The following is a 16,473-nucleotide window of genomic DNA, read 5'->3' as shown; positions in this document are numbered from 1 at the left end:
TAACAAATTAATCAAGAGATCATATTTAAGATTCACTTAATTTTTTTCTATAATTCACCATTTTTTAAATAAAACACCTTTATGTTTTTTATGAAATTTATGATTAAAAAAATATTTATAAATAAAAGAAACACCATCTACACTATAAAATCATAATATAATAAGAATATAATAAAATTTTAAAGTATGGAAGAATAAAATATAATTTATCAATGAATAATTTTTAGAATTTCCTAGGAGTACCTAAAAATTCTCCTCATCCTATCAAGGTGTTGGGGAAGGGCAAAACTTCTTTTTTGATACCTATATTAAGTTTTTATAGGCTCATTTTTGGTCCTTATTTTTTTACACTTGCAGTCATTTTGATTCTTGTTGACATCTCACTTACAGAGAATGCCTACATAATTAATGGACTACATTGCTAGCTTACAATAGTGACTAAAAGGATAACAAGTTTAAAACCATAAAAACCAAAAAGAAATTATAAAAACTTGAGAACAAATTGAAAACATGGCCAAAATATTGGACCATAAAAGTATTTTTATTTATATATTTCAATGGTTACAATTATGGGGAATGAGAGATTTGAACCTTAATTATCTTAATAGAAAAACAGCAAGTTATGTTATCTATACTATTAATAACAAGATTCATTTGTTTGAATTTCATTATTTTGCGTATTAAAATATCCTTACACAAATTCTCAAACTCTCTAAAATATCCATATCTTTTAGTTGAATAATGTTAATTTTAAAAACACAAACCGGTTAAAAGAGTAATTTATCATTTTTAAAAGAGTTCCTAAGTTTTAGGCTTTCAAACTTTTATCATAATCCTAAAAATTAGTACACTATTTCTATCTCACTTTTAAACATTATTTCACTACACTTAATATAAAAAATATAAAATAAAAAAGAGTCTTATTGCACGCTTAAAGCACGTGTGATGAGTCTAGTAAACTATAAGGCCTTTCGTAAATTATGTTTGGTATATATTTCACTTACACGTAGATTAATGTAATCAAACCTATGGGCTCATGACATGATGAGGGTGGAATGATAGTTGAGTTATCTTGGTATGAGTGCCTCGAACAATACCAAGTTTGATTCCATCAAACACAGAGGATAAGAATTTACTTACATTCCAATTTTATCTATTTGGATTTACCAATTTAATTATTTTCAACTTCTTTTTCCATTGTTTTTAGTCAATATGATCAACATTTCTTTTGTGAATTTAGTTTACTCTTTTTGAATATCTTTTTGTTTTCCCTTTCAAGTTTCAATCCACCTAAATAGGATATGACATTCTGAAGATAATGTAAGAATAGTATGACGCACAAGCGCTCCACTACGAGTATGCAACGATGGCAATCCTCTTCTGTGTGGTCCTTAAGTGATCATATTAGATATATAGTATTTGTCCCTTCCTATGACTCAACTGTTGACTGTAACCGTCTCTCTCTTCTTGGTTCGAATGCTCATTCTAAATGGAAGATTTATAGGCTGTTTGGTTAGCCTGTTTCTGTAACTCAATTTTCTGTTTCCATAACTCAATTCTCAAAAATGATGGGATCCATAGCAAAAAGTCTGTTTGGCTGCACCAATTCTTTGTTTCTATCACTCAATTATCTAATTTTTGAGTTATAAGTTATGGAAACTGAAAACACATTTTGGCTGTTTTCAGTTTCTATAACTTATAACTCAATGACATTTTTGTAATTAAACACACATGAGGGACCCACTAATCATAACTCAGCCACACCTTTTGACCAAAACAACTCTTCCTTTTTTTTTTTTTTTTTTCCCTTTCTTCTCCTGGGTTCGGTCTCCCCGTGTTCTTTCTCTTTTTCCTTTTTTTCCCCCTTTCTTCTCCTAGGTTCGGTCTCCCCTGTTCTTCCTTTTTTTTTTCCCCTTTCTTCTCTTGGGTAAAGTCTCCCCTATTCTTCCTTCTTCTTTTTTTCCTTTCTTCTCCTGGGTTTAGTCTCCCTTATTCTTCCTTTTTTTTTTTTTTTTTTTTTTTCTTTTTTTCTTCTTCTTCTTCTTTCACTGGGTTCGGTGATCTGGGTTTTTTTTTTTCCCCTTTCTTCTTTCACTGGGTTCGAGTGATCTGAACTTCTTCTTCTTCTTTTTTTTTCCTTTCTTCTTTCACTGCTTTGGGTTTGTGGGTATTGAAAAAAAGAAAAGAAAAGAAAAAAAAAAAAGGGGCTGCACTAGTGATAGGTATGGGGCCCGTAAATAGTGTGAAAAATATTGAGTAATGGTAATTAAGTAATGGTGCCAAATAGCCTTAGTATTTTAGAGTGATGAGTGATGAGTGATGGAAATTGAGTGATGAAAAAAATGGTGTCAAACAGCCTCTTATTACACTCTGTTTAGTTCAAGGGAAAGGGGTGGAGCGTGGAGGAAATATGGAGGGAAAAAGTGTTTGGTTGTGCAGTGAAAATTCAGTTTAGACTCCACACAGCTTACTATCAATTTTAACTAATTAATCAATATCAAGTCCAAGTAATTAATTAACAAGTTACATGTGCAATCGTAGTAAATCAATTACAATATGAACAATCACACACAAGAGACGAGGAATTGTTTACACAGTGAAAACCGCATAAGGAAAAATACTTTAGGCCTAGCCTAGGTCATTAAATCCACTATAAGGAAATTGCCATACTATACATTCACTTACAAGTTACAAGACCTCCAATACAAGTAACCAAACATTGTATCTGAGTTCCCAAAAACTATTGCGAGTGCTAATTTAGCCTATGTCTTCATAGTGATCCGACACCAGAAGTCGCTAGCCGATTGCAAAACTGATCTCTTGGTTGCTTCAAGGCTACTTGAAGGTTTTCTGACATCTCTTTCCTTGGTTTCTTAAGACACTCCAATAGCAAAGGTGGTGATGTTGTGTTTGGGTGATAAGATATCCACTTAAAGATCATTGTGGTTGTCTTCCCTTCTTTGTATGAGTTTTTAAGGTTTTAATTTTGTTCATATAGGATACACAAAACAAGGAGTAATTGGTTACAATGAACCATGAAAGCTAAATTGGTGGCTTTCCTTAACAGGTTTGCTCGACCAAAAATTTGTCAAATATTAGGAGAAAGTTTCTATCTGATTATTTTATGAACTTGCTTCATTTCACTAAACCAAGATGAGCTTTTCTCAACTAAAGTTTTTTAGGCCTGCAACTTAACAACTTTCATCTGACTTGATTCTTGGTTACCTCCTGTTAGGGTCATATTTTCTATGTAATTGGTTAATCTTTTGACAAAATGCATTTTACTTATAATTGAGTAGATCTAAGTTGGGTTTAATGTATCAAGTAGTATGTTGTTCAGACATATCAAGTAGTATCATTAAAGACATGAAGGTTGATTTAAGAAACAAATGAAGAAAAGTTGTTTCATTAAAGCTCGACACAAGCTGCTATCGAGGATTAAAGGACAAGCTCCACACAAGCTTGATCTATCGAGATCTACAATTTAAGAAATCTTAGATCTGAAATTCGACTGATGAAAACTTGAATGATTATGATTTCACTTTTTACAACCCTAGTCATATATAAAGATTATTTTAAAAGTCATCAAGTATGAAAACAAAGATCTAGAACTCATATACTCTATGTGAAGCTACTGTGTTTTGTATGCCTTAGGGTTTTGTGACTAAGTGTTTCCTAATCTTCATCATTTATGAAGTGAATAACTTTGTAGTCAACAACAATCAATCAAGTTACTAGAGTTAGTCAAGTACTAGGATTTGTGCAAAGAAGTTAGTCACAAATTGAAGATTTGTGCAACAAAGGAAAGAAGTTTGTTACAAGATCAAGTTCAATAGAGTATTGGAACAAATGTTGAACTATAGGTTGGTATTTTGGAATCGTTTAGGGTAGTGGAAAATTCCTTATTCTTATAACTGTTTGATTATTGATTTATGGATTCTTGAGAGTTGTGACCTTAAATTCACCCGGTGGGGTTTTCGTCTTGCGAGAAGTTTTCCCCACTTGTCAACAAATTACCGTGTCAATTTAATTTCTACTACACTTAGTTTATTTGGTGGTTTGTTGGTGCCTCCACGATTTGCATGTAATTTGACCTAATTAATTAACTTAGGTAATTGAATTAATTAACTGGGTCAATCTATTTTAACCCAACGCCTCCAAAAAAATACAAATGACATTGAAATGAATATATCTAAAATACTAAACATGTAGAAGTGAAGGGGATGGAAAAGAAATGGAATACTTTCATTCCCACTCTGTCAAGTTAAAATTTGTGAAAAGAAAAGAGAAGAGAAAAGATATGAAAGTTTTACGTGATTCGGTCACAAGGCTACGTTCACGAAACAAAATCTTAAAGGTTATATCTTCTTCATTCAATTAGATGATGATACATTACAATAGAACCTATTTTTATAATTGAACTTACATACACTACAATCACTTGAATTTTGAATTGATTACTTCAATCCCATAATTTCCTGTACCAATCAATTTCTTCTTTTATTCCAATCCCCTGATTGTCTTTAGTAATCCAATGTCTTGATTTGTTCTTCAATAATATGGGGAGTATATATTTTCCTACACACACCCTAGCTGTGCATAGATTCTTTGATGAAATGTGCAAATTTCAAAAAAAGTCTTAAAATAAACAATGGCTACAATGGCTAGAATAATTAAAAGATTTGTTAAAATAAAAATGGTGGAAATCCTATTTCCGTCCCTACTTTTTCAGCCCATTCCCATTTTAGTCCCTATTTTTTATTTTTACAGATTTTAGTACCTATTCTGGAAAACGCGTTTCATTGTTGTCCCTACTATTACCTCAGTGATGAAAATTTCCTACGTGGCAAATAGCGAAATAAAATATTGTCTTCTTCATTGCGATGCATCAGTTGTTGCTCCAAGTGGTAGCTTCCCACCATTAATAGAGCCACATGAGCCTTACGAGGGTAAAGCTCCTCTCCTACATAAAAGCTCCCAAATCAATTGAAATCTCTAACCCTTAAATTCACGTCCCCAACTCCTCTCCCACAACACTGCCTAAACTTCATCCTCATGATCTGAGTTCATGGAATCAAGCTCTGTATCAACTGGTGGAAGCTTGAAGAAAAGAGGGCCAACCACATGCTTCTGCTCTGAAAGACCTGTGCTAGTGGTATCGTGGACACCTGACAACCTTGGTAGAAGGTTCTACAGGTGTCCAAATTACTGGGTAAGTGTATTTAATTGATATGTTTTTGTGTAATGTGAAGCTGAGGTTGCAAGCTACAAGAAGAGAGAGAAGAGGTTGCTCATCTGTTTGGTGCTGTCTTTGGTGATAAGTGGGATGATGCGCTATGTGATCCTATCTTTGGTTGGTTAGATAGGTAGGGTGAACATGGGTAGATAGGTGGGTAGGAATTAGCATTGGGATTTAGTAGAAAAAGCCAAAATTTTGAGGGCCCTTTTTTTTTTTTTTTTTTTTTTTTTTGTAGGTTTTGGCAGTTTGGTAGGAAGTGTATGTGTTGGGAAGTGATGCTCTGTCTTGGTATGGTTTGGCAATGTGTTTTCAATTAGCATTGGAATACCTAATTCTCTCTGTAATTTGAAATACTTATCAATGGAATATTGTTTAATATTTATGGCAGTGTGTCCAATTTCTATTGATAATTGATGTGTTTTTGGGATAATATTTATTAAGATAATATTGTGATGTTGTAGTCTACTGAGTATGCATTTTTTGACATGTAATGGTTGAAATTTTGGACCTAACATCACCAACATCACTTTCAAATTTTGGTTGGACCAACATCACTTTCAACATGAATTCACCACTTTGAAGTGTTGTTGTACCTATTATGTATGCATTTTTTACCTGTTATGGTTGAAAATGTGGACCTAACATCACAATAAAGTTCTATTGTATCGAATCATGAATTCATCATATTTGACCAAATATTGTACCTACTATGTATGCATTTTTGACCTGTTATTGGTCCTAATTGTGGACTTAAAAATTGGAAAATTGTAAAACAAGCACATGACATCACTTTATGTGCTTAACATCACTTTCATTACTTAAAAATGTCAAATTTTGGTGCACCACAGCAATTACAAAACAGAGTTAAGATGTTTACCCTTAAACAACATACACTAAAATAGCCAATTAGTTTAGGCTTTACATATATGTACCAAAAAGCCATATTTCAGGTAGTAACATAAACAACAAAATATTTCCCTCAACACAAAGCACACAAAAAAAAGGGTCATCATCAGTTTGATTATCTCCTGGGACCATGGACAAAGGACTAGCTCCCAGCAAACCTCATTGCCTCCATATATATTGCTACATTTCTAATTGCATTGAGTATCTTAGAGGTGATTGCCCTTCTCCTCTTCTGCCTCTTTTGCCTTGGATTAGGTTGGATATCAATTTAGGGTTGAGGTGCACTTGTGAACACATTAGCATTAGAGGTTGGTGGTGCACTATGTATTGTTGGCTCAGCATTGGAAGTTGGTGGTCCAGCAGTTGGATTGTTTGCATTGCCCTTCTTAGTAGCCTGCAAATAGCTAAATAATAAGTAAGTAATCAACGCACATAGTAATCAACAAACCAAATAACCATCATTGAGCAAGCCACATAGTAAGTAGTCAACACACGACCAAATTTACCTTTCTAGTGATCCTTCCAACTTGGTTTGCATTCCTAGGTAGGGAGGAGTTCCCTCCTACTTATCCCTTGCAACTTCTCCTATTGTGCCCTAACTTCCCACATGCCTTGCACTGCTTGGAAATTTCTAGTTCTTTGTTCTTTCTATGATTTCTAGGTTCATCAAACTCCTGAGCCCTCTTCTTCTTAAGCTTGCCAGGAAGTCTTCTTTTGATAGGAGGTTACACAGGTGGCAGACCGCTGGTTGTCCACATATTCTAGCCATTGATGGGATCTATAATGGGCTTATAGCAAGTAATGTATGTAGTCCTCTTATAACAGGGATGGACATACTTTTCAGCATCTTCTCTATTGAAAAAGATGCAACAAATGGCATAGGCACATGGTATGCCAATTATGTCCCACTTCCTACAGCTGCACTTGGATTCAGCTAAATCCACAGTAAAACTTTCCAGGTCATTCTTCACTTCAAACTTGGTATGACTAGCCCAACATGCTAGCCACCTGTTGCAAGCCATCTTCTCCTTACACAGTCTTTTCCTTATCTTAGGACGCAACTCTGATTTACCTTCAAAATCCTGTTTGCTTGAAATCTAGTCATTAGATACAACCTAATGCATTCAAGCTGCAACCACATAGAGAGAAAGGGGGAATTTATCACAAAGCACATTTAAAGCACATTTATATAAAGCACATTTAGAAATCACAAATTATGATCAAATTGTATAGATGGCCTACCATGGTGATTATAGGTTTGCTTCTAAATTTAACTATCCTACTATTAAAGCTTTCACACATGTTGTTCAGGACTGTCTCACTTTGACCATCACTTTTGAACATATGCCTAGCCCAAATAGTTGTTGAGTGAGACTACAACCACTTGTATGCATCTTCATCAACTTCCTTGAGTTCATTCATTGCCCTTTCATGTTCTTGTCGATAAGTAGCTTTGGTTGCTTTTCAATAGAGGTCTCTAATAAGTATACCAAGGTGATTCTTCCTCAAGTTATTGTATAAATGCCTACAGCAAATTCTGTGCTCATATTGTGGTCAATTGTCAATAAAGGTTTGCACCAATCCCTGCAAAAAACAAACATGTATTACATATTTGCTAAAGCTCCTAACCACCAACATTTAAAATCAAATGCATGTAAAAGGGCAGTACACACCTTCTATTGATCAAATATGAATACCCATCTCTGGCCATCCCTTATGTGAGCAAGCAATAAGTTCAAAAACAAAGTCCATGAGTCCTTGGTTTCAGCTTCAACAATTGCATAGGCAAAGGGGAAGTATTTATCATTGGGATCTCTGCCAACAACACACATCAGTTGGCCACCTGTCTGGGTCTTCAAATGGCATGCATCTAGTCCAATGATTGGCCTGCATCCAGCCAAGAAGCCTTTCTTGCAACCATCCAGACAGATGTACAATCTTTCAAAATATGGTACCCCAACTACTAAGCCTTATTCAGCTGCCAAATCACCATCATTAACGGTATGCACCTTCATCATCACTATGCTTCCAAGGCTGCACCTCCTCAATTCTTCATAGTACTCCCAAAGCTGATTGAATTGTGCTATGTAAGCCTCATCAACAACATCTTGAGCCTTCTCTCTAGCCCTACTTGCTTTGCCTGCACTTATATCCACCACAACTTCTCATGCACAGCATCTTGAATATCTTTGAGCTTTATGTCTGGCTTTTTCCTAACCTTCTTCACTAACTTCTTCCCAATGTATGATGTTGTGCACCTTGGATTTTTATAACTCCTAGTGCATATGTGTTCCATGTTGAGCGTTTTCAATCTGTAGCTCTTCTCCCTTGACACCTTTGCAAGGTAGGCAACAAATTTGCACCCTAGCTGGCATCTGACTTTTGTCCTTACCAAATCATTTTTCACAAACTTTATACTCCAGCCTCCGTGGACTGCATAATCAGTTATAACCTTTTTAAATTGCTTAGGTGAGATAAAGAGCATATCCTTCTCAAACCTAATATGCTTAGTTTTGGCTACTAGCTTGAATATAGGAAATCTGCTCCTCCTAATAGAGCTGCCTACCTCATCAGCAGCAAGGTTGTCATCATCACTTGAAGCGTCACAATGATCACTATCAAATGATGATTCATCAAGACTTAGCAGCTCCTTACTCTCATAATCAGAATTCATGATACCAGCAGTACCCATTTGGCCTGGTTCAAACTCAACCTTATCAGTTTCATTGTCCCAACTATCAGTACTATCTTCACCAATATTCATTGGTTGCATTTGTGGTTCATCCTCTAGGTCATTTCCCTCAATCTCACTACTCTCCTCTCTTTGTTTATCAACTGGGTCCTGTTGTTGGTCCTCAGCTACTGGTTCTTTGCTAGGCCTCCTAGCATAAACCTGTTTAGCATCTACCACAATTGGTTCACCATGGTTAGCATGTACCTCATTTGGTTCTCCATGGTTAGCATCTACCTCATTATCATGGCCTCCATTCTGTGAAAAATTAGGTCTGTAATCATCACTAGCATGTCCACCAAAATTTAAAAAATCATCTCTGTACTCATTATCAACATGTCCATCAAACTGTGAAAAATCATCTCTATACTCATCATTACCAAATCCATACTCATTATCATTGTCATTATCATCTTTATACTTTGCATGACCATAATAATGGTCACTCTCACTCTTACTCTCACTCTCACTCTCACTACTAACACAATAAACCACATCTTCATTCTGTTAATCATCACCAACAACCTCTAAGGCTTGAGCATTTACACCTTCTAGTTCCACTCCACGTTGTCTAACATCTAAGGGCTCAAATTCCTCCACTGGTAACTCAAGTGGCTCATCCACTAGATGTTCAATAAACTCATGAATCTCTTCATGACCCTTCACCAAGTCTGTCATGAACATAACAGCATCATCATCATTAACTACCTAATGGAAATTTGCATGCTCTGAGTTCACACCAGGGCATCTTAAACTAGAGACTATCAACTGCAGTGTATCCAAAGTCCTTATAGATAATCTCAATCTCTACTTTTGACCACCTATCTGGGTCATAATTTTCTACTAGATTTACTATCCCTCCCACATACTTTTGAGGGCCCCAAGTGAAATGCCCACCATGGTGGACATGCAAAGTAAAAAACTCATCCATCCTGCATGTAATTTACAGCGAAAACAGATAGCCACTTCTCAAATTAAATTTTTTTTTTTAGTCTAATAAAGTAATAAAGTAATAAACAAATAAAAATCAACCACAGAAAAACAGCATCATGGGAACATATGGACCCGAGCATTTTTTGAAAATGAACACACAATACAAACAAACAATATAATTACCAACAAAAATATTTCATTTCTATCACATTCAATGTTGTGGTCCTTGAAAAAGATGTCCACTACACAAAGCTATAAAGATAAAGAGGCGGAGAGAGAGAAAGAGAACATACCTTTAGAGCAACCGCATCAATCAGTGTAAATTTTCCTTCTATTTTACACTAGAAACCTACTTTTTCTATTTTACACACCCATTTTTACAAAACACCCACATCAATTTATCTATTCTATTATCTATTTTATTTAAATAATCATTTTCTTACCTTTTTTATTATTATTTTATCTCAAACCCTCTCTCTCCACTCACGAGACTTTATCCTAGAGTCTTCTCTGAAACTCCTCTCTATTCCAACATTTTCACTCCTCTCTGAAACTCCTTTCTATTCCAAACTCCTCTCTAAAATTTCGATCCAAGTAGGGAGCACACCGTCGATCTGAAACTCCGATCCAAGCTGAAATTTCCATCTGAAATTCAAATGCTGATCTGAAATTTCCATCCAAATGCTAATCTGAAATTTCCATCTGAAACTCCGATCCAAGCACAACACCAATTTGAAACTCCTCTTTGAAACTCCGATCCAAGCATGCCGATCCGCCACAAGTGCCAATCCACTCTCTGTCTCCATTAGTGTGTCCATGTGTGGGTGTGTTTGGTTTTGTGGTATCTGTGGTTGATTTTGTTGTTTATTTTCTGGTTGATTTTTTTTATTTTGTCTGTGGACTATGGAGTGTGTGTATCAAAGGAAGAAGTAGATGATGAGGGCGTTGGTTTTACAGATGGAGAAGAGAGAGAAAAGAAAAAGGAGCAAAATTAGAAATTATTAAAATAATGAATAGAGGAGCTACAGTAACCGTATATATATGCGCAGTTACTATAGCTCTCATGTATTTATGCACAATTTTACACCCACTGATGTGGGTGTTTTTTGGGTCAAAATGTGTAAAAAGAGTTACTTTTTGTATTTTGCAAGATTATCCATGGACTGATGCAATTGCTCTTACAATCTAGCTTTCACAATAATAGAGTGTCTTTTTTGGATTTCTGATGATAAATTTGGGTATGGTGTGAGTCGAATGGTTTTTTCAGATGATTAATTTTAGCTCTCAATGGGTATGGTGTGTGACTGTTGAGCAAGTGAGAGCAAGTGAGAAATGATTTTCAGATATTAGGGTCTCTAAGAGCTGATTTGGGGATTTTGGAAGCTTTCACATGCGTGGGTGGTTAAAAACGAAGTCACATGAGGCTCGCATAGGTCTATTAATGGTGGGAAGCTGCCACATGGAGCAACAGCCGACGCGTCGCAATAAAGAAAACAATATTTTATTTCGCCATCTGCCACGTAGGAAATTTTCGTCACTTAGGTAATGATAGGGACAACAATGAAACGCGTTTTCCAAAATAGGAACTAGAAGCAGTAAAAATAAAAAATATGGACTAAAATGGGAATGGGCTAAAAGAGTAGGGACGAAAACAATATTTCCACCAATAAAATTCTTAAATATTGGCATTCAAAGAAAAAGATTTGAGGGTTTTTTAATAATAATAATAATAATAATAATAATAACAATAATAATAATAATAATAATAATAATAATAATAAAAGGACCTATTCATAGCTTGTATGGGTCTTGTCACTTGTGATGGTGAGCGTGTGCGGATATTTTATTGAGGCTAGTCGTGGATGGTTGTTGTGGATAAAGATACTGTGATGCCCCAATTTGATTAATTGTGTGATGTGTGTGGGTGTGTGATGAGTCCCACATCGGGTATTTATTGGATTGAACTGGGCTTTATTAACAACTACAAGGAGCCTTAATTATGACTAGTCCTTTTGAGGTATAACGCATATGTGACTAGCGCTTTTCCTTAAGTCATTACATATGGTATCAGAGCCGGCCCGATAACCCCATGTGGGCTTGGAGACACGACCCCACAAAATGGGTCCTAATGAGGACGTTGGGATTTAAGTGGGGGAGAGTGCGATGCCCCAAATTGATTGATTGTATGATGTGTGTGAGTGTGTGATGATATGGCTAGTGCTTTTTCTTGGGTCGTTACAGATACAGAAGCAATGACAAGAAGAAGAAAACAAAACGAAAAGAAAAGGAAAGGGATACAAGACAAGAAATAAGTAACTTGTGTGTGAGTTAGTGCTCTGCCACCACGAAGAAATTTGTGAAGTGAGAGAAAAAAGGGAACGGAGAAAACAAGAGAGCGTCCTACAAATGTGAGCGTTCCACTATTCTCTTTCCTTCCAAATTGGAAGGAAGTGGAAAGTGAGAGAATGTTTAAATTATAATTTTTAATTAGAAATATATCCATAATACCATAATATAAAGTATAAAACCATGCTTGGTCATGTTATTGAAGAAATTTGGACGCTCGTACAGGTTTTTCATAATTATAGTTTTAGACATGTATAAAAGGAAGGCAACCAGCTTGCTCATTCCTTTGTTAGAAGCAATTTTATCTGCTGATCTTGATATATAGGTAAAAGGTCTATCGTCTGAGCTAAATATTGTATTCCAAATTGACTTAGTTCATTTATAAAATCTTTCTTATCAGTTCTTAAAAAAAAAAAAAATATAAACTATTTCATTCTACTTTCCCCTAATAATTAAACAACTTTAAGAATACGTCAAGGGCCTTATATATAGTTAAATTTTTCTGTCTTCCATTCCTCTTCTTTTCCTATCTCATTTTTCTTTTCCTTCCTCATCGCTTATCCCCTCATTTTTGCCAAACGTAGTGTTAGAAAAGGGCAGAGTATCAAAAGATATTATGCGTCCCCAAACGTATTAATCCAATTCATCATGGGATGGGACCAGGCTTTAGGCCTATCACATATATTTGTTCATTTTTTATTTTAATAAATCCCAGGACAAGGATAAAGAGAAGTTAATGGTGATGGTACAAGAAAATGAAGTGAGCGGGATAGACCTAAAGATCAAGAATAATGATCCTAAACCTAATGGTTCCAAAAAAGTGAGGGAAAGAAATATTGTGCACAAGGCTTAAAGAAGTTGAAGTTGGACTCTGTAGTCTACAGTCTCCACAGCCATACAGGATCAAGGAACCCCTAACAATGTCTCCACCATCCTAGAAACAGTGACATTACCAAAAATAGAGGAAGCTTAAATGCCAAAATATATTTTTTGTACCTCAAGTTTAAAAGTTGAGTGCTTTTAATTCCAATATTTTAAAGGAAAATTTTTGGTTTATAAAGTTAAAAAAAATGACTTTTAATGGTCATTTCGTTTACTTTTATTGATTTTTTTTTGAAGTAATGAGATGGCCTATTTTTAATTACATCTCTTTTTTATTAAAAAAAAAAATACACAGCAACTTTAGAAAACCCAAATCCGTATTTGAGCTCCGATTTCACATTCCCTCAATCTCTGAGACCTAAAGCGACTATGTTCTGAAATCAGATTTGGCTTCAAGTATGAATTTTTGGGGAGCCATCTTTTTTTGTGTGATCTTATGCTTTTAAGAATTATTGAAAATTATAATTACTTGGTCGTTATTTTATGCAGAATTTTAAAAAAAAATTTAATTAAAGAAGCTTAATTCTGTTAAGAAGAGTATTTGGGAAAGAGAGAATTGAAAGTATTATGTATGAAGTACATATGGGTGTAAATTGCTTGTTAATGGCGGGAAATCAACAATGTGGATGGAGGTGGAGGTTGTAGTTCTGACCCTTGATCCACATCGCATGCTATAGTTTTTCTTGAATAATCACATGCCACACCGCAAAACATAAAGAAATTGAGCTGGGCCTGAGAACTGGCTTCCATTCATAGCAGGTACTTGAAGCCAAATTTTTTTTTTTTTTTGGATAAAAAGGAAGATGATTACAATTCGAAATTATGGCTCAAATATGAGTTTGGATTGGGTAGAGCCACCATGTATTTTTTTTTAATGACGTCACTAAAAATAGGGTTTTTTTTTTTTTTTTTGATGAGTAGACTATAACTTTTATTAATCATGAGAGAATGAAATTATATCATGGATAAGAGCTTGCTCTAGAAAGTAAGGGTCTCTTTAATCTAAGCAGTAAAATCAACAATGCTAAATGCATGTTTAGCTAATAAGTGGGCAAACTTGTATCCATATCTCCTAATATGGGAGAATTCTACACTATGAAAATCATTACAAAAGTCCTGGATGCCCACATTAACTGACTCCACTAAAGGGGGTGGGTGTGAAAGCTCACACAGAGCCCTATAGACCAAGAGAGAATCACCCTCCAAGATGACATTTCAGAGGCCAATGTCCTTCGCAAATTGAATGCCCACTTCAAAGGCTTTAGCCTCAGCCTCGAGTGCTTGAATCTTCTTACTCATGGCTTCTTCAATTCTCCCCTTGTCGTTTTTGATGATCACCCCCACTCCCACTTCCTTCCGTGCACCGAAAACAGGTTCGTCGACATTTATCTTAAACTTATTTGGCGGTGGAGGTTGCCATCTAATCCTGTCAATGCCTACAGTGATTAGGAAGCAATTCTCCTTCATATTCCTCAAGGTAGTGTGTTGCCCATTTGCCCAACCTGTTCTTATCTTTCCTCACTCCTCCCTCCCTGATTTCTTTCCTGTTATGCCACAGAGCCCATGCAATGGTCACTGCCCTCACTACCTTCTCCACCTCAACTCAATCCACAGTGACCATGCTCCATAACATATCCATGAAAGTTTGGCACCTCTCTGAACTCGTTGATGCCAACAGCCTTGAGCAAGACCTCACATCTTGAGCTCTTAGGCAAGTCCATAACAGATGCCCCAATGTCTCGGCTTCCAATTTGCACTTTTCGCACTTGTCATCCTGTACCACGCTTCTCTTCAATAAATTAACCTTCGTTGGAAGAATATCGCTACATGCTTTCCATGCAAAATGTCTTATTTTATGTGGGAGAGGAAGACCCCAAACCTGTTTACAGAATCGCCAATTTAGACTATTATCCAAGGTGGCTCCATGACTGATAGGGCGCGATAACCTTACAGCAACTACATAAGCGCTACGCATGCTGAACTGCCCGTTTGAGGACTCTGCCTAGATCAATTTGTTTGCAGGTAGGCGTGAGCTGATTGGGATGCTCCTAATAATGTTAGCTTCATAAGGCGAAAACACTGCATCAAGAACTTCAGATCTCCACCTGGTTGTTTCAGGGTCAATCAACTCCCTAACCTGTGTATCTGGGTGTAAAAATTGTCAAGGATATGCCATCTTGTACGTTGAGGACGTTGGTAGCCACTTATGGCCCCAAACCTGAATATTGGCTCCATTGCCCACCCTCTATCAAAGTCCCTCCTTAACCAACTTTTGGGCTGCCATAATGCTACGCCATATATATGGAGGGTTGTTACCTAGCAATGCTTGGATAAACTCACACCTTGGAAAATACTTTGCCTTGAGAACCCGAAACACCAATGAATTTTGGCCTAATTGAAGCCGCCATCCTTGTTTAGCTAATAAGGCCAAATTGAATTGTTTGAGTTTCTTAAAACCCATTCCACCATCAGCCTTCGGCTCATACATCTTTTCCCAACTTAGCTACGCTATTTTCTTCTCCTTTTTCTTTGTCCCCACCAAAAATTCTTTTCCATTCCTGTCAAATCCTCACAGAGGGAACTCGGATTTTTAAAGCAGCTCATAGTGTAGGTCAATATGACTTGGGCCACAACTTTTATCAACACTTTTTTGCCGGCTTTAGAGAGCATTTTTTCCTTCCACCATGCCAATTTCTTTTCGAGCTTCTCCTTTATGTCATTAAAGGTATTTCTTTTATTTCTACCCACCAATGATGGTAGCCCTAAGTATTTCTCATGTTGTTTTATGACTTGGTCCCCGAATCTCCTTTTGATCTCCTCTTGAACTTCTTTAGGGTATTGCTGCTAAAAAATCAGGAAGTCTTAGCCTGATTCAGCTGTTGACCCGAAGCCTATTCATAAACTTTCAAGACATGTTGTAGTGAGTCACACTCATCAAGATAGGCTTTGCAAAAGATGAAGCTGTCATCAGTAAAGAATAGGTGTGAGAGCTTGGGTCCCCCATGGAATACAACTACCCTTTCCATCTGGCCACATTCCACTGCTTGTGAAATCAGAGATGACAAACCTTCTGCACATAGCAAAAAAAGATAAGGTGATAGAGGGTCTTCTTGTTGGAGACCCCTTGACGGGGTAATATTACCTCTAGGCTTTCCATTAATCCTTATGGAGTAGGTGACGGATGTGACACATTGCATTGTTAGTTTCCTCCATTTCACATCAAAACCCAATTTCTCCATAATTTTATCCAAGCACCCCCATTCTATCCTATCATATGCTTTACTCAAGTCAAGTTTAAGAGTCATCTCCCCAACTCTACCTCCCTTTTTCTAACTAATGTGATGCATAGTCTCAAAAGCCACTATAACAGTATTAGTAATAAGCCTACTGTGTGCAAATGCACTTTGGGTATCACTAATAATGTTAGGTAAAATCT

The 16,473-nt window shown here is 36.1% G+C and overlaps 1 protein-coding gene across 1 annotated transcript; it reads right to left on the bottom strand.

Moving 5' to 3' along the window:
• Positions 1 to 6,081: 6,081 nt before the first annotated feature.
• Positions 6,082 to 10,615, bottom strand: LOC136068604 (uncharacterized). The gene is made up of 6 exons (XM_065775965.1): positions 10,417 to 10,615; positions 9,423 to 9,547; positions 7,819 to 9,380; positions 7,388 to 7,729; positions 6,652 to 7,274; positions 6,082 to 6,539 (listed from the first exon to the last, which is right to left on the bottom strand). The coding sequence occupies exons 1-3, from the start codon at positions 10,613 to 10,615 to the stop codon at positions 8,292 to 8,294; spliced, it is 1,413 nt and encodes a 470-aa protein (XP_065632037.1). The 3' UTR covers positions 6,082 to 6,539; positions 6,652 to 7,274; positions 7,388 to 7,729; positions 7,819 to 8,291.
• Between the last annotated feature and the right edge of the window lie 5,858 nt (positions 10,616 to 16,473).

The sequence above is a fragment of the Quercus suber genome, unplaced genomic scaffold (genome assembly GCF_002906115.3).
Source record: "Quercus suber isolate HL8 unplaced genomic scaffold, Cork oak 2.0 scaffold_124, whole genome shotgun sequence".
Classification (NCBI taxonomy): domain Eukaryota; kingdom Viridiplantae; phylum Streptophyta; class Magnoliopsida; order Fagales; family Fagaceae; genus Quercus; species Quercus suber.
Note: the sequence above shows the minus strand (reverse complement) of the source record. Positions and strands in the feature narration are given on the sequence as shown.